Genomic DNA, 23,464 nt, shown 5'->3' on the forward strand with positions numbered 1-23,464 from the left:
TTTGGTAGGTTCCATGTTTTTAGCAATAGAACACAATATTCTGTGGGGCTTTGCAAAATCAGTCAGAATCCAGTGAAACAGCCGAGGAGCGAAGGGGTTTGCTTCAGTGAAAATGGCTGGGTGTGAATGAGTTGATGTCCAAGATGTTACCACATTTGAGGCCTTCTTTAGCTTTAAAAATAACATGTAATCGCAAAATCAGTCATTCAAAGCTCTTACAAATGTAACAAAAATGATATTTCTTAGTCTATGATATTAATTACTCTATCTAATAGATATATATCTTCTTCTTTGATTGGCTACATTCCAACACGTCACAGTAGACGTCAGCTTCCCCCACACACATAAAGACTTTGGTTGTGATTATTGAACACTTTAGTGATTTTAAATTGTCATCTCCGACCAGCTTTGGACCCGATTATCGGGACAAATCCACTTTTAACCTACCTCAGACATAAAGATAATTTTATAAGAAGCTCATAAAACTAGATCATCAGCTGTTTCATGTCCTTAGTTGGGAAGGTGCAAAATTGGGACAAAAACAGACTGATTGTGTTGTGCATCTATCCATCCGTTATCTGAACCGCTCATCCTCACAAGGGTCACCTGTAGGCTTAAAAAGGTATGGCAGATTTATGACATTATTTACATTAATCTACTATATCGCAGAACTCATGCAGACAGAGATGCACCACATCCGCACGCTGCGCATCATGTCGGAGGTGTACAGCAAGGGCCTGCAGAAGGAAGTTCAACTGGAGCCACAGACCCTGGATCGGCTCTTTCCCGCCTTGGACGAGCTCCTGGAGATGCACACGCAGCTTCTCCTGAGCCTGCTGGAGAGGAAACGCGAGAGCCAGGCAGAGGGCGGCCGCTCGGAGCGAGGCGTGGTCGTCCAGCGGATAGGGGACATCCTCCTCAGCCAGGTGAGAGAGACGAACGTCCTCAAATGTGTCACGGCACTGTTGTTCACACGCCAACGTGTAATAGTTATCATGCCAACCAAAACATTAGAACCTAATTTGAAAATGCCACAGTAGTAAGGTTATGAGAAAGCAACAGAAAATAAAAAAATAAACCACTGGATTATTTTGTGTTCTTTTATGTATTTATATTTATGTCTAAACATGCAGCAGGTCACATTGACCCACTTACATTGTGTTCCAAAGATACTCACAGAAATGATAATATGGTAAGGTAATATAATAAGAAAATTTATGAGAGTGAAAATTGCATTTACAAGAAAAACTTACTAGATTAAAGAAAAAGTTTTGTAAAGCTACAAGTAAAAGCTTAAAAGATTCAATTGAAAGTTAAACAGAAACAATTGAAAGTTAAAAAGAAAATAGTAACTAATCAGGGTTGCTAATGTAATGAGGAAAAAGTAAAAAAAAATATGAGAGAATGTTAAATGAATAATGTATAATGTTAAGTGAAAATGTGTACAATATTAAGTCAGTAGAAAGTTTTGCAATGTAACAGCTGATTTGTGAGTTATGCTGATTGAATCAAATATTGCCAAGTTGTAATGTATGTATGTATATATATATATATATACACACTGCGTATTGTCTTCTGTTGCGCACACTCTATATACTTTGTTGTCCGTGTCTCTGCAACGTTTTTTAAAAATAAGTTCTAACCCTTTCTTTAAGTTCTCGGGATGCAACAGCGAAAGCATGAAGAGGATTTACGGGAGATTCTGCAGCCGCCACAATGAGGCCGTCAACCTGTACAAGGACCTTCTGACCAAAGACAAACGCTTCAAAGCCTTCATCAAAGTACGTCCATCTTACTCTTCTTTTTCCTTTGTAGGAGTTTGCCAAAGTACGAGCAATGGAATTCATCCAAAGAAGCTGCCTCAAATCAAAATGGTCGACTTGCTGTTGTCTTTTTGAGACTATTTCGCAGATTTTTTTTCTTTCCAAGGGATGTAACCGAGTGAATTTTAGCAATTTAAGATTGAAGATTGTTTTTTTTTTTTTTTCTTCCATCAGAAAAAGATGAGCAGCAGCATTGTTCGGCGTCTGGGCATCCCGGAATGCATCTTGCTGGTGACCCAGAGGATAACCAAGTACCCTGTGCTGATTCAGAGGATTCTGCAGCACACGAAAGGTCAGACAATTGCTGTGACTGGCACAACGCTTGAGCTCAGTGAGTACCTGAGGCAGTGGTTACCACCCACTGTGCAACGGCACATTAGTGTGCTGTGGAAGATCATCAGGTATTTGGAGGGCCAAAACTTCAAAAAATAAATAAATGACAAATAAATAAATAAATAAATAAAAGTGAAAATAAAAACGGATATAAAAGAATAAATTTCAAAAATTAAATGCAAATAATAAATATAAATGAAAAAATAAATAATCCCTAAACAAAACAAAAAATATATATTTGATTCAAAATTTTTATAAATATAAACATAAATGTCAAAATAAATACAACAGTAAATATATAAATATAATTAAATATCAATAAATAAATAAAATTGCTCTGCTCTCACTGCAGAGCCCAACCCAAGACCAACCCCAATGCTTAGGACCACCCCCTCATTTGAATAACGATCTGACAGTGTCTTCAGCATGAAATAAATAAATGTGAGGGCAGAGCATTTTTATGTTGATTGATATTTAGTTCTATTTATATATTTATTTTTGTATTTATTTCGACATTTATTCTTATATTTCTTTTAATTTTTTCAATCTCGTTTTTTATTTTTATATTTATTTTTACTTTGATTGATTTATTTAGGGATATATATATATATTAGGGGTGTTGGAAAAAATCGATTTGGCAATATATCGCGATTTTTCCATCGCGCAATTCTCGAATCGATTCGTTATGCGGCCGAATCGATTTTTTAACATAATTTTTTTAGAATAAGTAAGTCAGATTAAGTAAATGCTTTTCTAGATGCACTGTACCAATATCCTGAACTACAGTGATGTGGTGTAAAATACAGTATAATGAGCACACAAAAAAAAAAAAAAAAACGATACTTGGATGCTCACCGACTCAACTGCTGTCTTCCGGGCGCAGAGGGCGACGACGGCGACTACAACGAGCTGTCCGAGGCGCTGCGCCTCGTAAAGGAAGCGATCGTCGGCGTGGATGGCCGCGTGAACGAGCACGACAAGCGGCGGCGCCTCAAGGACTTTCACAGTCGCACTGACAGCAAGTCCATCATGATGATGAAGAGTGGCCAAATCTTTGCCCGCGAGGACCTGCTGCGGCGACGCCTGGTCCACGACGGCGCGCTGCAGCTCAAGAGCAGCCAGGGACGCCTCAAAGGTGCCCACATTCATTTCCACACAAACAAATATACAGAAAATGCCTAACAGCAAATTCTCCGTCTTCTCAGACGTCCATGCGCTGCTCCTGTCGGACGTCTTGGTATTCCTACAGGAGAAGGATCAGAAATATGTCTTCGCCATGCTGGTAGGCCTTCTCGCCGGAAAAGCACACCCAAATACTGTATATGTCAAAAATTGTAATTATATATATTTTTAAAGTAATAGTAATTTTTAATGATATGATACATATATATATATATATATATATATATATATTTATTTTTTTTAATATACGTATATTGGGCAGATGAAATAAAAATAAGTATCCTAGAATTAAACATAAAACTCCACGAATAGGCCGACTTTAAGACCCAAAAATGTCTGCATATTAAAAATATTGTAAAAACATTATACTGTATATCAATGTCTATGTATTTTTTTAAAAATATATTTCTAAAGATAATTACAAAAACAGTGGTATGCTCTGTATATCATAGCTATGAGCTTCTTTTTCCACCTTAGCACACAGCACACAAACTGAGTAAGCGAGAGTAGAGGGGTGCGGGGGGGTGGGTGGGTGTTGTTGGTTGCCTGCGGCAAAGAAACCACACTCATCATGGCGAAATTGCCCAGCCATTTCAGAGCGGAGGCCTTTAAAAAGACAAATAACATGTTTGTGGATTGGAGGGCAGCCTTAGGCAAAAATACTCGAGTAGTGGAGCACAGACCTCCGCCAAGCCCAAAGCATCCCAAATCATGACATCCTGGGTGATTATTTCCACTCGTGTCCTGTAGGTGGCAGTAAGGAACTTTAAGTGAATTATTATTATTTTTTTAATTTCTATTTTTACCACTGCAGTGCCATCTGATAGAACTGGTGGGTCACTGACCACTAGGCCCCCAATCCAAGCAGACTGTAACCTAAAAAAGTGAAACACTTCGATTTGTACTTAATTACACGCTACGCAGTTTTGTATTTTTCATAGAATCTAAGAAGCCCCTTACATTACATCTAATTCAACCGTCTTTTTACCCCTTTAAATGTATGTTGTTGGTTATGATATTTGAGCTTTTCCTTCCACTGTGGATGATGACTAACTATTTCCTATTGTTCTCCTTTTTTTATTCCCTCATTCCACCCAATGCTACTCTAATCTTGCGCTTGTATTCCCCTGCTCACATTTGATGCTTCCTGTCATTTTTCCTTTCCCTGCTCGCCGCTTCACCAACCCATTTCCTGCCCACTGCCTCATCATCATCATCATCATCATCATCATCATCATCACCACCATCCTTTTCTCCTGTCATCTGTCTTCCTCCTCCTTCTCCTCGGCCCTCCCACCCACTGTCTAAACTAAACCTCCCCCTTTAGGACCAGCGCTCTACTGTCATCTCGCTGCAAAAGCTGATTGTGCGCGAGGTGGCCAACGAGGAGCGTGGCCTTTTCCTCATCACGGCAGGTATCGAGAAGCCGGAGATGATGGAGGTGCTGGCCAGCTCCAAGGAGGAGCGCAACGCCTGGATGCAGCTAATACAGGACGCCATGCAGTCCATGTGAGTACACAATTGTAGCCCAATATTGACGGTCATCCCTTTGCTTTGAGTTACACAGTCAATTCTATAGAGTAAATTTAACTCTATTTAGAGCGGGAGCAAATAGACTCAGTTTAGAATATCACTCAAGTGTTGAGGAACAAACTCACGACCTTCAGCTTGGGAGACTACCGCACTACCGCCTGAGCTATGCCACTCCTACTATTTGCTTATACCCAAGAGGAAACCAAACACATTGTTTTTGGTCTGTTGGAGTTAGGAAGATTCCAGCTGACACGAGCGATATACTCACACACAGCAGGAGCTGCGTGGATCAGGAGTAGATTGGCTGTCTTCCCAACCTGAAGTCGTGGGTTTGTTCCTCAACCCTTGAGTGTCTTTTTTTGTTGTTGAAGTTGTTTAAGTCTAAATTTGACTCTATTTAGAGTTGGACCAAATAAACTCAGTTTAGAGTAAAATTTACTCTACAGAATTTACTGTATAGGCCTGTGCATCATCTCAGGAGTTGCCTGAGTCCTACTAAACTACGAGGACAGGCACTAAAGGAGATCATCAGTTATGCTGTAGGAAAATTATTTATTTTTCTTTTCGACAAACAATGTACAGTAATGCCCTGAATATTCACAGGTCACTATTAACTCATTCACTGGCAGCCATTTTCACTGAAGCAACCCTCTTCATCCTGTATTACTGGATTTTGACTGATTTTGCAAAGCCCACAGAATATTGTGTTCTATTGTTAAAAACATGGAACCTACCAAAAGAAAGATTCGAGTCTCTTCTTTTAGCAGGAAAAAAAGTATAATTTTATCTGTTTCCGTTTTGCAGCAATTAGCATTAGAATATAGCTAATTTTATTCATTATTCACAAATCAGTTTAAAACAGTGGGGGGGGGGAGTATTTTTGCAACATGGCCCTGGTTGATCTCTTATACTCTGCTACCACCTGCTGGCCGTATTTTGTAATAACTACCATTGCTTCAACCGTTCTCTTCAGTTCAGAGGCTGCATCAAAGCCTTCTGTATGCGCTAGCATAAAAAAAATAAAAACCGTATAAATATGTTTTAAATAGAATGTATTTATACATTTTTGGGAGCAAATGAGTTCATTAACAAATTTGCCTATTTATGTGTTTGATCTGGAATCTTTCTAGCTAAGTGTTAAAAAAAAGAAAAGAAAAAAAATTACCTATTTGCAAAGTAGGAGGGAGTTGCTGCATTGCATTGATAAAAATAATCAAGAGTAAATAATAAAAATAGACCCCCAAATGTCAGTTCCTTGTACATAAACGTGTTGCGGTTTTGCGGCGCAGGGACAGGGACGAGGACGAGGGCATTCCCAGCGAGACGGAAGACGACAAACGACAACTGGAGATCAAAGCCAAAGAAATGAGAGGTGAGCAAACGACTCCAAAATGTCCTCTTGATGCCGATTCAGTATCGCCAAGCGTGAAACTCCTCCTCCTCCCTCTCGTTCCTTTAGACCTGCTGAAGCAGAAGGATTGTGAGATCATGTCCCTGCTGGAGGAGAAGGTGCGGCTCTTCCGGGGCTTGTGCGAGGGCTCCAGCCCGGTTGAGGAGGCCTGCCGACGGAGCGAACCCTTCTTCAGGTCACCTGGCGGGCCAGAGCCCCCCAGGGGGGCGTGCATCATGAAGGACGCCTTGCAGGAAGGTAAGCGGAGGAGGCTTAAATGCCGTCGATGAGTCTTGTGCTTGGTAAGGATGCTCGAGATGTTTGTTATTGCTTCCAGGCCCTGCTGCTTCTCTTCTAAATGCAAATTATTCTCACACTCCATTGTCCTTAAGGACACAGCTGCAGTGTCGACTGCTTTTGTTTTTCTGACAACGCAATTCGACAACTTCGGCACTAAAGTGACTTTTAATGTCTTTTACACTTCGCAACTTCCTGCAAGCCACACGAGCAAACGGAGAACGCGGTGATAAGGATTCACTCTCCACAATTTGCAGCAGACTCATCACATTGCATCTTCGGGGCGGTCATGGCCAAGCGGTTAAGATGGTCACCTGTCACCGTGGGGGCCATCCCCCAACACACTGTTGTGGTGTCCTTGAGCAACACACAGATAACCCCAAACTGCTCCCCAGGCGCTTAAGCAACCCGCTGCTCCAGTGTCTGTTTGCTGTCATGGGTTCTGTACATTTTCTTCTTCGTGGAAATAAATGGAACGACTAGAAAAAAATCCATCTTTAGACAGAAAGACGCATGGCACGCTCGGTCACACAATATGCGTGCCATAGGATTGATATGATGACACGTCCTGCTTGTCATTCATGACAGCAACCACCTTTCACAATCGGAATTAAAATCTCCACTAGGAATCACCCACAGAGCCCAAAATCACAGAATCAAAATTAATTTTATTGCCATTGTTTGTCAAAGGTACATTCACAATGAAGATTTTTTATCATTTTATTATTATTCTGAAGTGCGATTGGTCATGCACTTCTTCTTTTGTGCATGCACTAGAAGTGTAGTATTTATATTTATTTGCCATTTATTCTTGATGACTGCCATGTTGCGCATTACAAAAAAACACAACTAGAAATCATCCATAGTAAAAATAAAAATAATAAAAAACAGAAATATATAAAATATCTCGAAACAATGCATAGATTAAAAAACAATTGTACATGGCACGCTTGCGCTCTGTGACGCGATACTCTATCATACAAATCATTTGATGGCTCTTCTTGCTTTGTTTTTATGACAAGCAGCACCTTGCACGATAGATGCAACCTCAATGACTAGAAAAAACAACAACTAATTTACACGCAGTCAGCATGATACTTGTCAGGCTCCAGTTTGTTTTCCCTCCTTTCTGTCTGATAAAAATGTGTTCCCTTAACGCGGCTGAGAACTAAATGCGAAAGAGGTTTGTCCTCCTCCATGCCTGCCTTTGTTTGTTAGCATGTAGCCGTAGCAATTAGCGGTAATGAACATTGCTAGTCGACTTTGAAAACCATCAATTTAAGGCCTGTTGAAGATGTCTCGTTTTGTACTGGCGTGCTTTTCTTTTTTGCACGCGTTCCGCCTCATTTCACCCAAGCACGCTAACTGTTATTTTCACTCGATTTGATAAAATACGCATTTGGATCCTCCCCCGCTCTGCTAAACATCCATTTAGGCATACATATACATTTACATATGGAGTATCCTGAAATCATTCATGGGCATGGCGCTTCACTCTTTCCAGGTTTCGTTACAGCCTTAAAACAAAATTGGGTACATTCAAAATTTCTACACATGACACCCCATAAGGATAAGGGGGGGGGGGGGGGGGGGGTCTCCAAGAATACCGCCAAGTCACCAAAGGAATCACTTCACGACTAGTATGTGAATGTGTCCTGAATGGCCTTTTGTGTCCCGGCCAGACGTTAATTGGAATCTCTGGAGGGATCTGAAAATGGCTGTGCACCGACGGTCCCCATCAAACCCAATGGTGCTTGAGAGGTGCTGCAAAGATACTGTAGGTGTGCCAAGCTTGTGGCATCCTATTCGAAAAGCCGCCAGCTTGAAAATGATGCCAAAGGTGTGAACATTTCTGAGGGAACCCGGTCCTTTTATCTTTAATACTTGTGTCATTTCTTTTTTTTTGGGGAGGTTGGGATTGTTGTTCAAAAAAAATTGTAAAAAAGAAAAATCACAGTGTCATTATGGTGTGTTTAGAGAAACCAAATGAATTTAATTCCATTTGGAATAACTGAGGTGCCCGGAATATATCGTGGATGCACTGTGCCTTTATTTATATTTATGTTCAAAATATAAGGAAAAAAAAAAATATTTTTCTTCTTTTAAAACCATCAGTATAGACTTCATCTTTCTTTCCACTTGTACGCCCCATGGCGAACATGGCAGCAGCGGTAATGTGATTACTTGTGCTGACGCACACACACAGAGGCGAAGTATCGTCAACATATTTGAATGCGAAGTACGTGGAACAGGTTGTTGCTTGGCAACCGCTAGTGTAACTCGGTTAGCCGGATGATTCACTTACTGACCGCGCATCGATTTCGTCTGTGTTTGTTTGTGTGTGTGTGTGACACAGTGGAGACGCTGCAGAGCTTAGTGAACAGCAGCCTGGGCGGGGCCATGGCCGGCGTCCAAGATGGCGTAAGCGGAGGAGGAGCGCCCGGCTCGGGGTGCCTGCCCCGACGGGCCGAGACCTTCGGCGGCTTTGACAGTCACCAGATGCACCTCAGTAAGAGTAAGTGTGGACGCTTTATTAGGTACAGCCCAGGAATAATCTAGCTTTGGAATTTTCATTTTAGTTAGTTTTTATTTCATTTTAGAGTTTTATTTTATAAGTTTTAGTTATTTAAAAAAATAACAGTTTTTTTTAATGTGTATCACTTGTTCGCAATATTTAACTCTTTGACTGCCAGACGTTTTCAGAAACGGGTTTTCGCCAGTGCCAGCCGATTTAAGCATTTTGACTGATCTTTCAAGGTCCACAGAAAATGTTGTGTTTGGACTATGGAAACACACATACTACCAAATGAAAGATTGAACTCTTATCTTTCATCAGAAAAAAAAGTTTGTTTCTACCTTATTCCGTTCTTCAGTAATCAACAATAGAAAATGGTTACTTTCACCGAAATTCTCTGTTTTGAAACAAAAAACGGAGAAAAAGAGCTTTTTGTGAAACAATGTTATTTCATGCACTCTAGTGAATTGTACACTTCTTTTTGTCCATGAATGATGCCACAAACACCTAAATAGTGCTTTACTTCTGTAATACACCACCACCAACAATGAAAAAGTGCTTTTGGATTGCAAAATACGTTTATTTCCATTCAACAGTGTAACAATTTGACAAAACAATTTCGCAAACTATTTACAAATGTGTGCAACTGTGGTACTATTTACAATTATGTGGATGTTTCAAATACAGTTTTTTAATTTATTTGTTGTCTGAAGGTGCTTTTCTATTGGCTGCTGCTAGATGACATCACTTCTGTGCGACACACTTTCAAACGTCTTTATTCCGGTTAATATTGAAATAAATATACTTAAAATCACTTTTAAAATCATCTCCATAGGCTCATGCATTCAATTTATTACCGAAGACTAAAACGAAGTTTTAGTTATAATTATTGTTCGTTTTATAAACATAAAATGTAGTTTCAGTTAGTTTTCATTTTTTAAAAGCATTTTATTGCCACAGCTTTTTGTTAAATAAAGCTGTTAATCATGTAGCTAGTTCAGTGAGACGGATGCTGGCTGGTCTGTCTTTTTTTTTGGGTGGGGTGGGGGGTTATTGTGGGGGGCGCTGGGCTGGGCATTTGTTTTTAAATGTACTTTTTAAAAAATAATTTGAGTTGAATTTTTTTGTATGAAAAGTGCTATAAAAATAAAGATATATTGATTGATTGACTTGTCTGTCTCGTGTCCTGTAGACGGAGACAAAGACGAGAGTGAGGATTCCACCAGAGATCTGCGGAGGACTGAGTCCGACAGTGTCCTAAAGAAGGTACGATAACATCACCATAGATCCACATTGATGTTTATACTGTATCTGGCACTGCAGATTTTTTTTTTTTGTTAACCCTCTAAAAAAAATTCTCTTGTGCAAGATGTTGGGTATCAACTGTGGATTATTTCTCTGTGTTTTGTTTATTTCTGTGCACGGTGACGGTTGTCATGAATAACTGGCAAAGAACAATCAAACGTTACATAATGATATTAATAGTCACATAACTTGGTTTTCTTGTAAAGTTGACTCTTTTTGGTCCCCTTGTTGCGTAAGTGTTACATAATCGTCTGCTTTTTACAACGGCACGGCCGCACACACTCGCGTGCACGCACACTGACACAGATTTTTGTCCTTGTGTTTGTGTGCCGGCAGGGAGGAAACGCCAACCTGCTGCAGCTGCTCAAGAGGAACAGCGAGGTAAAGATGCCACTTCCCGTCGCTAACCTGATTAGCGAGGCCACTGTTGACATGGAAACCAGCCCAGTTGGTCTTTTCGGCCGCTGTGGAGCCGGTTCTCGCACGACCACTTGTCATTTGCTGTCTGCTTTATAAATGGCATCATCATCCATAAATCAATATGTATTTGTCAGAGGTGCTTATTGCATTGTGTTTACCAACAGCAGGTGCTCCACAGCGTCTCCAATCTGCACTTCCTGCTCAGCACGCTGCAGGTACGAAGACCTCAACGCAATTCATGTCCTTACCAACTTGATTTGGAATTAAGTTGCTTTGATTTTTCTCCGAAATTATTTGCTGAAATGACTTAAACGTTCCAGGCTATAGCGCCACCTGTTGCTATCGCATGAGTCTTGACTATGGAGTAAGATCACTGTCAAAAAGGCGTATCTGTAAAAAACGATTCGTATCCGTAATAGTAATGTGCGTGTGATATTTTTTTCTTGTGAGTACGAGTCAAAATTTTGCGTGTGGAATTTTTTTTTTTTTTTGCGGATGCGAATCCTCGGTTGTGAATATGCCTCCACTGCTGTGGATACGAATCCAGATGATGCAAATTACGATGACGTCACAGGCAGGTCACAGGTGAAACTAGTCGAGCCGCAATTCCTCCACAAAAGGTTATTATTTTTTGCATGCGGCAAGGAGATAGCGTAAAATGCGTATTTAAAAAATAAATAATTAAAATAAAATGAAATAAACAATAAATTGGATACTGAACTGTGAAAAGCCCCGTTCAAACCGCGCGCGTCCGCCATTTTTGCGATCTTTTATCCTCTTAGCGCATGCAAAACACAAAAATCTTCTTGACGCATGCGCAGGTGGCTCAACTAGTTTCCCTTGTGACCTGCCTGTGACATCATCGTAATTTCAATGTTTCGGATTCGCATCCACAGCAGTGGGGGCGTATTTACAACCGATGAGTCGTATTCGCAAGAAAATAATTCACACACGCACAATTTTGATTTGTACTCGCAAGAAAAAAAATCATACACACACATTTTTGACACGCAAAATCACGAAACAAACTATTACGGATACGTATCGTTTATCATGGATACGAAACATTTGTCACGGCTATGCCTTTGTTTTTTACGGATACGCCTTTTTGACAGTGCTCTTACTCATGCATGTTCGCATTAGATGACAGCAAATAACGCCTTTGGCTTTCGTGTATTTTCCTCTTCTTTTTTGTTCAGGCAGTGGTGGTGCAGCAGGACAGCTTCATCGAGGACCAACGTCAGGCCCTTAGCGAGCGATCGCCGTCCTCGTGCTCGTCGTCACGGACGTCCTCCCGGCCCAGCTCCCTGATCGAGCAGGAGAAGCAGCGGAGCCTGGAAAAGCAGCGGCAGGAGTTGGCGTCACTGCAGAGGCAGCAGGCGGCGCACGCCGAGGAGCGGCGCCGGCGCGAGAAGGAGTGGGAGCTCAGGGAGCGCCTTTTCGGCGACAAGGAGGCGCTGCTCAACGTGCAGGTACAAAGCAATGGCATGACGAATGTATAACTTCATTTAGGGCCGGGCAATACACGGAATTAATTCAATTAATCGTCATTTTAACTCATTCACTTGCAGCCATTTTCACTGAAGCAATTCCCTTCGCTCCCAGCTCTGGATTTGAAAGGCCCACAGAATATTGTGTTCTATTGCTATAAAAACATGGAACTTACCAAAAGAAAGATTAGAGTCTCTTCTTTTATTGGGGAAAAAAAAGTATATTTGTATCTGTTTCCGTTTTGCAGCAATTAGCATTAGAATTTAGCTAAGTTTCATCCTTATTCACAAATCTGTTTAAAACAGTGGGGAAAGAGCTTTTTACAACCTGGCCTTGGTTGATCTCTTGTACTCTGCTGTCACCTGCTGGCCATTTTGGTAATAACTCTCATTGCTTCAAGCATTCGCTTCAGTTCAGAGGCTGCATCAAAGCCTTCTGTATGCTCTAGGGACACTTAAAACATTTAAAATCGAGCGTATTTATACGTATTTGAGTTATGAAGCAAAATCCAGCTGTTTTTCACAGGGGGCGGCCATTTTGCCACTTGCTGTCGACTGAAGATAACATCACAGTTGCTCAGGGCTCGGGCAATGGCCAATTGCAGCTCACCTGTTTTCTGAAGCTGAGCTGTGATTGGTTGTTACCTGAGGCCTGAGTAACTGCGATGTCATCTTCGACAGCAAGTTGCAAAATGGCCGCCCCGGAGATGGACAAAAACAGATGGATTTTGCTTCATAACTCACATTCCACAAATGTAATATTAATCAGAATATCATGTTTAGACTAGTGAGGTCACATATCACATATTATTGTCAAGAAATGTTCATGGTTGACTTCTACTTTAATCATATTTTTACAATCTATTGGGCATATTTACAAAATCACATTTTTATCAACCCAATCGATATAGTTCATCATTTTTGAACATTGTAAAACGCATTTGTCACTGCAGCAGGAAGAACTTTCCAAGCAGCAGCGAGCGCTGGAGGACGAGAGGCGGGAGCTGGCGAGTCGCAAGGAAGACTACCAGAGGGACCTGGAGAGGCTGCGGGACGCCCAGAGGAAGCTGGACAAGGACAGGGAGGCCCTGCAGAGGCAACTCGACAAGATGGACGAGCTGCGACGCGCTGAGGTGAGCAGCAACACAAAGTCGCTTTCAACAGGAGAAAGTTGACCTCTGACGCGTGTTAAAACGTGCCGGTTATTTATGCTAACGATTAATTGCGTTTAATTATATGTGATCTGCTCAAACAGGATTTGCTAATGGTCGTTGGGAGCATTTCATTTATTGCTGAAAGCCCGCCATGCTGGGCGCGTGTCATTTTTTTCCAGTTTTTTTTTTTTTGTCTCGCGAGACCTTGAGGTCAATATATATCGTAACGTTAATTTTTGCCTCATTTAAAAAAAAAAAACTTGACGTGTGCGCTTCTCGAGTGGTGAGCAATAAAACGCATCCTCGGGTCAAATGATGTGAAAACGTCGTCAGCATCATACGTCGGATAAATTCATCTGTATGTGGCCAGATGTTGCATCATCCATTTCATGAAAGAAACTGAAGACAGACGAAATGATGCTGCTCCTCATTTAATTGCTGAGGTGTCGCCGTCGTCGTCTCCGCTTGTCTGTTTTCGAAATCGCAAGATGTTGCGTCATATGAGTCGGTACAATCTGAACTTTTTCCCCACACTTAACTCATTCACTCGCAGCCATTTTCACTGAAGCAACCCCCTTTGCTCCCGGTTGTTTGACTGGATTTTGACTGATTTGGCAAGGCCCACAGAATAAAGTTAAAGTAAAGTACCACTGATTGTTACACCCAACTTGTGTTCTATTGCTATAAAAACATGGAACCTACCAAAAGAAAGATTAGAGTCTCTTCATTCATCAGGAGAAAAAAAAGTATATTTGTATCTGTTTCTGTTTTACAGAAATTTGCATTAGAATATAACAAAGTTTTATCATTATTAACAAATCTATTTAAAACAGTGGGGAAAAGAGCTTTTTGCAACATGGCCCTGGCTGATCTCTTATACTCTGCTGCTACCTGCTGGCCGTTTTTGCTTCAACCATTCTCTTCAGTTCAGAAACTACATCAAAGCCTTCTGTATGCTCTAGCGTAAAAATAAACATATAAATACATCTTTGGGAGCATGGTAATATTTAAAACAGAATATATTCATACGTTTTTGGGAGCAAATGAGTTGAGCAAGTATCATATTTATTTATAGATGGAGTTAATAAGTTCACTGTTTAAGTAGTGCAGTCCACATGTTTAAATATTATTGAATAAACATTAAATATGAAAAGTTGGGCTCTGCACTTTAGTTTATATAATTCATTACTGATTTACAGTATTATGCATAATATGGCAATATTGAGGAAAAAATAGCAATTATATTAATTTCTAAAAATCATTCAGCCCTAATAGAAATGAACATAACTGCTAGAAATAAAAAGGAGCCAAAAAGCGCCGGAACATGTTGCTCCTCTTACTGCCAATAATACACACAGTAGAAACCCATAGAGTTAAGGAAAAGTCAAAGGCGCCCAATGAAACGCTCAATTAATGTGACTGCACCTTTTTGGCAGTTATTGCGACCTTGCACAGAAGAAATCAACGTAAACGTAATCAAAAGAACAAAGTCAGCTATTTAAAAAAAGACCTTTGAAAATATTCCCCTCTTGACTTGCAGAGAACTCCTTCCACCGCCTCGGAAGATTCCCAGTTGGCGGGCAGCTGCCAATCTCTGGACCTCATGGACCCCGTAGACGCGTCCTCGTCGTCCTCCTCGTCTTCCTCGTCGCAGCGCTGCAAGGCCAAGACGCGCGGCCTCAACCCGTTCACGTCCTCGTCCTCTTCGTCGTCACTGTCTGCGGCCGTCCTGAAGGCCGGCGAGGCCAACGCGCAGCTGTCCAAAAGCCTGCTGCAGCTGGCCAAGAATCGGGGCAAGGAAGGCAAAGACAAGCGCAAGAAGAAGGTCAAAGGTCAGGCCGCAGGTACGCATCTACTTTAGGATAATCAATCAATCACATGGTTAGGCCTATTGGGATGTTTTGTATTAAATAACAAAACGTTGTGATAATAATAAAGAAAAAAAGGTTTTCAAAAATAGTAATATGTTTACAACAAAAATATATAAATAATAATAATACAGCCATCCATCCATGTTCTATATCGCTCGCTTCAACTCAAAGAGGTGGCTCTGGGCGACAGGTGGGGTACAACCTGGGATTGGTTGCCAGCCAATCATAAGATGAATAATCATAGTAATGCAATATACAGAAAATATTGTACGTTAAATTAATTTATATAAGGGCTGTCAGGTGAATAAAAATTGTAATCGTAATTAGTCGCATGGCTTCAATAGTTAACTCACAATTAATCACAAATTTTATATCTGTTCTTAAATTTACAATAAAATATTTTTTGCCATTCTTGTTGACGTAAAAGTGGAAAAAATGTTAAACTAATAGAAACATGGCTGCATATGTTAATCATTGATACAGTAATTTCATCATAATTCATAAAATTTTGTTAAAATTAAAAAGAGGTACTGTAAAAAATGTGTATGATATTGATTTGTGTTTAGGTCATTTTTCTGCCACTAGATGGCATAATTGCATTTTTAAGACGGCGACTGCTCAGTACATTTTTTGTGTCATGTTAAGAGCTATCTAGTCTTTAACATGTCGTAACTTGTGAAATTCTGCACATTTTTAAAATGACAAAATACAGCTGGACCCCAGTCTTCACAAATATATGCATTGTTATTACATTTATTACTGCTAAATTTTGATGTGGATTTGTCTGTTGTGTAGCGACTGGAATACCCCCAATGCAGGCTTTTCAAGTAAAGGGTAGTCATTAATGCCTTTAAATTAATTTAATTAAATTAACTCAAAATTAGTGACTAATTTTGAATTATATTTTGAATTATATATTTATTTATTTATTTATTTTTTAAGGTATTTCCCAATTATTTAAAAAAAATGCTCAAATTTACTCCAAACGCACTTATGTAAATAGTTCTCTATTCTCAAATACCATTTAAACATTGTCGATTCCAGACTCCCAGCACCTCTCTGAGGCTCCTCTGGACGGAGAGATCTTCTTCTGCTGACTCTCCTCATCCTCGTTCCTCGTCCTCGCTCAGCGACAAGACTTTCTCGCTCGCCTACCGCTCTGTAGCAACACAGGAAGTGTCCTCCCTGTCGTTTTGGCGTGCGAGCGGCCCCGTAAGCAAACGACCACAAAATGGCCACCAATGATTTTGACGCAGGCTTTTCCTTTGTCCCCCCCCTGCTATCGCATAAACACACTTTTTGGCTAGTGTGTTGATAGGCGCGCACGCACACACATACACACACAGTCGCGGAGGTGTGTCCAAATGGCGCTCGGCAAACGGACAGGAATGTCAACAAGCTCCATATGGCGCCGCAGCCCGAAAGCGGAAAGCAATTTCACCTTTAAAACGCCGCGACAGGAAGTGCATAGGGAAAAATGTCAAAATAAAATACATCATACTGTGTTAGACTCCAAACAACTTGCCTGTTGCTTTACTTTGATAAAACAATCGCGCCTTACCGGCAGTCAGTTGTCACTAAAGTTTGTGTTGATCACACCCGTTGGATTTTTCAAAAGTAACCGGATCATCTTCAACGTAATCGTCCATGCCGCTAAGCACTTTGCTCACCATTTTGTTTTTTTTGTTTTTGGTTTTGGCTGTCAGACCAAGACCATCTCGGTTGTTTTTCAAGTGACAACTGATTGGAAGAAGAAGAAAAAAAACACGACAAACAGGAAAAATCTCAGTTAAAAAAAAAACAAAAACAAACTTTTTCCGCTTCACTCACTTAATTCTGCGATCCTGTACCTTGTTTTATTCACAATGAACGTCATTGTCCGACAAAAAAACTCTACAGTACTGCTAAATTTTCTGCAAAGTGTAATGCATGTACAATGTAAAATGTATCAAATTCTGAGACACATTTTGATGTCCGACACAAAAATCTGTTCAGCCAAATCTTGTGATTTATTTGATTTTTGTTCAATTCAAAAAGCATTCCTTGTTTTTCTGAATCACGAAATTCAGAGTTACTTGTTTTTATTCATGTTGAATGTTGTCCAGTGAGATGTACATATCCAAATTTGGGGACATTTGTTCTTCTGATCAAAATCTCAAAATCACAGAACTATTTCATTCACATCGAACGTCGTCGTCCGTACAAAGAACTTTTTGAAAATCACAAAATTCGGAGGTACGCATTTTTGTTTTTGCTTTGAATGTCATTGTCAGACAAAAAGCAAGCACCTACTGACAAATTTTGTGATTTCTGCTTATACAAAAAAAAATATCTTTGTTTCACTGAAATCCGTAAACCACTAAATATCTGTTTTATTTTATTTTAAGCCTGATCTGTTTGGCGCTAACACGCTTTTCAGCTGAAATCGGTTTTATTTGCACAAATGTAGTGACTTTTTTGTACAATTTTTTTGGGGGGGGTGTCTTTTGAAAAAAAATGATAAAAAACACAACTTTCAGTGATACATTGGATAGCAATGCTTAACCCGCCTTTAATTTAATGCTCGTTTCATTTACATCGAAGGTCGTTCTCCGCCAAAAAGCACATACTGTCAAATGAAGTGTTTTTGTATAAACAAAATGACATTTATGATTAAAAAAAAAAAAAATCACAAAATTCATTGTTGCTTCATCATCAGACTGCTCCATTAAACCCTCGTATGATTTGAATCCCATCTTTTTCTAAATGAGAAAAAAAAAGGCATTTTCTTTTTTTGATTTTCCAAAGAATACAAATCCACAATTGGGACCACAGAAGCCTTTGATTGTTAATAGACCTAAAAAAAAATAAAATAAAAAACTTCAGCATTTGGTGATACATCGGACAATGCCACTAAGCAGATTTCAATTCTATTAGAGTTGATTTATTGGCTACCTGCAGGACAGGTAAAAGCAGACAGGAAGTTTGAGTACGTCATGGCTCATATTTTTTCCAACATTAATGGAAGGCTCCGGAACCACCAAGGGGCACTGTGGGTTATGACATTTGTTATTACTTGTAACCAAATGATTCCACCTTGACACGCAAGCCACAATGAGCGGTTGGCCGTAGCTTTATTGTGAAAGGACAACGAGCTCTTCTACTTCCTGTCAAGGACAATCAAGTCAATCAAGACGCCGCCGAGCCTTTTTTGTTTGTTTTTCACGAGCTAGCGGCGAAATGCACTAAAAGATAGAAGAGCTTGCTTGTTTCAGTCTTTGTGAAGTAAAAAAAACAAAAAAAAGAATACAAATGTAAATACGATTTATGTATAAAACAAATCGAATGTAAAAAAAAAAAAAAAAAAGTTGCTTTTGTGATTTATTACAATATTTTCTAAGGACATTTTATTTATGTTATATGCTCCCCCTTTTGGTGATGCCTCTCACCTAATAAAAAAAATATACAAGATGTTTTTGATTGTTTGATTGAAATTTCAGATTTTCCAGTTTTCTTGAACGCAACATTTTCAAACCGCATGTTATTTTCATGTAATTATTCATTATGTGACCAAAAAACGGACTATTTGATGGATATTAGTTATGCCATGTTGTACCGGCCACTGAGGACAGACGTGTGTTCCTTCCTGTACGTCTACCTGATCTGTCGTCACACGTCAACGATAAAAGCGAGCGACAATGTGGCAAGGGTTTGTATTTATCTGTGATTAGCTGCTGCATGCTCTGCTGACGTTGGTGGCAAGTGTTTGGTGACGCTGTGATAAGTACAGAACAGATGGACTCTCTGCTGTGCCTGTGATGGACGCCTTCCAATCAGCTCCGAAGAGATCAATGAACGTTTTACTTAAAGGTGAACACACTGTATGCACTACCTGCTATGGCTAGACAGATGGATGGATGGACGGACGGACGGACAGATGGACGTATAGATGGATAGACGGATAGATGGACAGATGGAAGGATAGATAGATGGATAGAGAGATAGACGGATAGATGGACGGTCGGACAGATGGACGGACGGGCAGCTGAATGGATAGATAGATGGACGGACAGATGGACGGATAGATAGATGATGGCTGGATGGATAGACAGACGAATAGACGGATAGATGGACGGATAGATGGATGGTCGGACAGATGGATGGACGAACAGCTGAATGGATAGATAGATGGATGGATAGATAGACGGATGGATAGATGATGGATGGATGGATGGACAGACGAATAGACGGATGGATAGAGAGATGGACGGATAGATGGACAGATAGATGGACGGTCGGACAGATGGATGGACAAACAGCTGAATGGATAGATAGATGGACGGATAGATAGACGGATGGATAGATGATGGCTGGATGGATGGACAGACGAATAGACGGATGGATAGAGAGATAGACGGATAGATGGACGGTCGGACAGATGGATGGACGGGCAGCTGAATGGATAGATAGATGGATGGATAGATAGATGGATGGATAGATGATGGCTGGATGGATGGACAGACGAATAGACGGATGGATAGAGAGATAGATGGATGGATAGATGGACGGTCGGACAGATAGATGGATAGCTAGATGATGGATGGACAGACGGATGGATGGATAGACAGATGGATGGACGGATAGATGGATGGATGGACGGACGGCCAGATGGACGTATAGATGGATAGACGGACAGATAGATGATGGATGGACAGATGGATGGATGGACAAAAGGACAAACACATGGACGGACGGATGGACAGATAGATGGATGACTCCATTAAACATTTAGCATGCTCTTTGAAATGAATGAAAACAAGAATACTAATTCTACATTTTGACCCCAGAAAAATAATGACATTTATCATATTTTTTGTAATTAACAATAATTACAATTTAAAAAAAATTCTTACTCACTTAATCATGATGTGTATCATTTTTCAACGATGGCCAAGTGACTCAATATCGTCTATAAAGAGCTACATAATGTCCGCTTCAGGTCATAAAAGTGTGCTTCCTAAACCCATAACAGTCCATTTATTGTACCTCTCCAAGCCTTTTTGATGCTCCCCTCCTCCTATTTTCCATTTCAGTCACATTCTTTGGTGTAAAGCCCGACCCCCCCCCCCCCCCCCACACACACACACACACACACACACACAAACGCAGACCGGATATTGAGCATGCAAAAGTGCAGCAAACACATCCTTGTCGTGTCCTGAAGGGAGGCCGCAGATGCCCTCCCTCCCCCTGTCATGCCTGCGATGACCGCGTTCCCCAGTAGGGGGCGCTGTTGCCGTGTGTCCTGTTGATTTTGCTGCAGTGAGCCACACAATATCCTGAGTTCTCTCAGGAGGCTTTTTGGTGGCGGCTTGAGTGTTTGCTGATGATAATGCAATTAATTAAAGGGCCAATCATTTTAGCCGGCGTGCGGATGTGTCACACTTGTTGGGTTTTCTCACGCTTAGGTGATGCATTTCGTACCTCGGTTTCTGAGCAATGTGGTAATTTAAACAATCATAATAATTGTGGAAGTTTTACACATAGTGAGAACCCCCAAAATAGATTTTTCTTTTTTGGACAATTTTATTTTTGTCCCCCACAAAATTGCCTTTCTTTTTACCAGCTCCTTTAGCCGTTTACCCTTAGCAACAAAATATGGTCGCCAGCCATGCCTCTCATTGAGCTCACTCACAAAGTCTCCGAAGTGCAATCGCGTCATCCATACCACAGGTTGTCTGCCATTTTGTTTTGAACTCATGAAAAAAAGTCTCAAGAAGCCATTTCAGTTCGAAGACCCCAAAATCGATTTGGTAAGACCAACTTGGATCGACTAGAAAATTACTGAAGCCAGTTTCACTTAAAAACATTTGATGTCGGCACCTTGTTTAAGACCCACAACAACAAAAAAAGTAAGAACCCAGGCCTTAAAAGACACAGAAAAGCTGCCATTTTGTTTTGACAGCTAAAAAGCACCTCTCCGAATTTCTTTGAAAATGCAGCCACCCAAGCCAGTTTGACTTGGCAACATACAATTTAGTTGGCACGACTATCATGAGTTTACACACACACACACACACACAAAAAAAAATCTCAAGAACCCATGGCCAAAAAGGCACATCAAGTCTGCCATTTTGGTTTGAAGCGACTGCATCAAACGCTAACTCTTCATGTGTTGTCTCTCTCTGCGGCGGCAAATCAAGTCCTCTGTTGCTATTAGCAGCGCGAGGTGGATGGAGACAACGGAGGCAACGGAGGCAACGCAGGCAACGCAGGCAACGCAGGCAACGGAGGAGGGAGACGAGCAGAGAGCGCGGCAGAATCCAGACAGCTGCAAGCGGCGTGCACGCGCAGCGCCGACAAGATGGATTGCATGACAACGCTCGGGGTGAACGCCGGGCGAGGCGAGCGTTACGTGTCTCCTGGCAGGTCTTTTTCTTTTTTCTTTTTTCTTTTTTTCAAGCGAGTGCTGAGCATCATGGGAGGAACCAAGGGGAGGGTGAGACCTCCTTTGCGGTTGAATGCAGTCGTATCGGGCGTGATATGTGTGGCGTAAGAAAGTGGAACCTCGAACACATTTGGAAATATGCAAATTCAAATAAAAACACTTTATATAGTTTCGTTTATTTGGTCATAACATCGCTGCCATTGACGGCTATAGACGTCAAAAGATCGATTTTTACTGGACTGGCAGTGAATGAGTTAAAAGAAGAAAAAGAAGAAATATGCATATAAGAAAAGAGACCAAAAGGTGTAGACTGAAGCCAAAGCTTTACCACATGTAATAGAAGTGCATTTAAAAATGAGTTGACTACTGTATAATTACTGCAATAATTTGTATTCTGGACCTTATTTAGCAAGGAGATTATGCACGTGCCCAACTGAGGAGAACTCGAGTGTCTCCACCTTCTGTTAAGCCATCTTTGGGCATGCCAGCTATATTTGTATATCACACAATGCGCTTTACATAAAAGTACTCTGAATTTTTCCAGCCCACAGAGTCCGTTTCATTTAACCCTAACATTAAATTAGGAGGCATATAGGATACCCCCCCCCCCCAAAAAAAAAGTCTTAAAACTCCATGCCTGAAATGTCACAGGAAGTGACAAACACTTTTTGTTTTTTTGCCTTGTCTGCTAGCATGCTAGGACTCCCATCTTGTGTTACTTGACAAAAAAAGAAGTGCTAAGTGATGAAGCAGACTGCTACATTAGCTCCTTGCTAGCTTGCTTGTCTGCCAAATTAAGCTAGTTTAAGACGGCCATTATGGAAAAACAACAACCTAACGGGTTTAGTATTTGAGTCAGACAAGCGGGTTTGTTGCTTTTGAAAGACACACAAGATGAGAGCTACGCGTTTGTCATCTTCCATTTGGTCATGTTTGCTCTCATGTGAGATGAAAGGAGGGGGGGGGGCGGGGCGGGGGGGGGGGACCTGTTTGTGTGTTTGTTCTCTATGGACAACATGCTTTTACTAAGATGGATCTGCTTTACTTCCAAAGTGCACGCCACGGGCGACAGCCGCCATACAGTTACAAATGGCTTTAATCAGTCGGCGAGAACATTGGATTTATAGGGAGTGAGCTGTTTGCCGCTACATACATTAACAAACGGACCGTTTGGAAAAACACGCCGCAAAGTTTGGGTCGTTCGGCAACAATCAAAATCGATGTGGCTGGTGATCGCGCTGACCTTTTTCCAGCTTTGGCTTTTTAAATCCGACAGATCACCTGCGACGCAAACCGACACGTTGGTGCTATTCCACTCCAGTCCTACAGGTGGCAGCGTTTGATGTTTAAACCTGTTAAACAGGTGCATTTTTCAGTGTATGACTTCATTTACCCACGTTTTTTTCCCGATTCCATTTTTTTATGAATGGCAATCGAGGCAATGCAGCTTTATTTACAGTTTATAGCGTGTTTAATACACAAGATAATGCAATGTGCTTCACATAGTTGCAACATTTGAAGGCAGCATTTAAAGGCAAAAAATACAAGGTTTAAAGACAAATCAATTTGACATTTAAAAGTTAAGTAGAGAAATAAAAAGTAGTTTACAAAAAATATTATAAAAGAATGTACAGAGCAAGAACATGATTTTGGAAAAAATATTATAAAAATGCTTTTCAGTAGCCTCCTGTTGGCAGTTTATTCCATTTGTGTGCAGCGCAGCA

General features: G+C 40.7%; 1 protein-coding gene and 1 long non-coding RNA gene across 9 annotated transcripts in view; one reads left to right on the forward strand and one right to left on the reverse strand.

Annotated features, from left to right (window-relative positions):
- The window catches only part of LOC144050206 (A-kinase anchor protein 13), a 94,586-nt gene extending 75,823 nt beyond the window's left edge, over window positions 1-18,763 (forward strand). For 7 of the 8 annotated variants that reach the window (XM_077563274.1, XM_077563272.1, XM_077563276.1 and 4 more), the window contains 16 exons: window positions 670-926; window positions 1,656-1,781; window positions 1,998-2,115; window positions 3,040-3,291; window positions 3,362-3,438; window positions 4,666-4,847; window positions 6,161-6,243; window positions 6,331-6,519; window positions 8,915-9,073; window positions 10,266-10,339; window positions 10,715-10,759; window positions 10,963-11,013; window positions 11,998-12,270; window positions 13,242-13,421; window positions 14,983-15,286; window positions 16,358-18,763. In XM_077563274.1, the coding sequence (XP_077419400.1) occupies window positions 670-926; window positions 1,656-1,781; window positions 1,998-2,115; window positions 3,040-3,291; window positions 3,362-3,438; window positions 4,666-4,847; window positions 6,161-6,243; window positions 6,331-6,519; window positions 8,915-9,073; window positions 10,266-10,339; window positions 10,715-10,759; window positions 10,963-11,013; window positions 11,998-12,270; window positions 13,242-13,421; window positions 14,983-15,286; window positions 16,358-16,410 (2,423 nt within the window). In that variant the 3' untranslated portion in view covers window positions 16,411-18,763. The remainder of the gene's footprint in view (window positions 1-669; window positions 927-1,655; window positions 1,782-1,997; window positions 2,116-3,039; window positions 3,292-3,361; window positions 3,439-4,665; window positions 4,848-6,160; window positions 6,244-6,330; window positions 6,520-8,914; window positions 9,074-10,265; window positions 10,340-10,714; window positions 10,760-10,962; window positions 11,014-11,997; window positions 12,271-13,241; window positions 13,422-14,982; window positions 15,287-16,357) is intronic. The other variant, XM_077563275.1, reaches the window with a different exon arrangement.
- LOC144050208 (uncharacterized) lies at window positions 14,170-16,456 on the reverse strand. Its single transcript, XR_013293802.1, has 2 exons — window positions 16,335-16,456; window positions 14,170-15,219 (listed from the first exon to the last, which is right to left on the reverse strand). It is a non-coding gene; the product is annotated as an uncharacterized LOC144050208 (long non-coding RNA).
- Window positions 18,764-23,464: the final 4,701 nt, after the last annotated feature.

This window comes from Vanacampus margaritifer, chromosome 4 (genome assembly GCF_051991255.1).
Source record: "Vanacampus margaritifer isolate UIUO_Vmar chromosome 4, RoL_Vmar_1.0, whole genome shotgun sequence".
Classification (NCBI taxonomy): Eukaryota; Metazoa; Chordata; class Actinopteri; order Syngnathiformes; family Syngnathidae; genus Vanacampus; species Vanacampus margaritifer.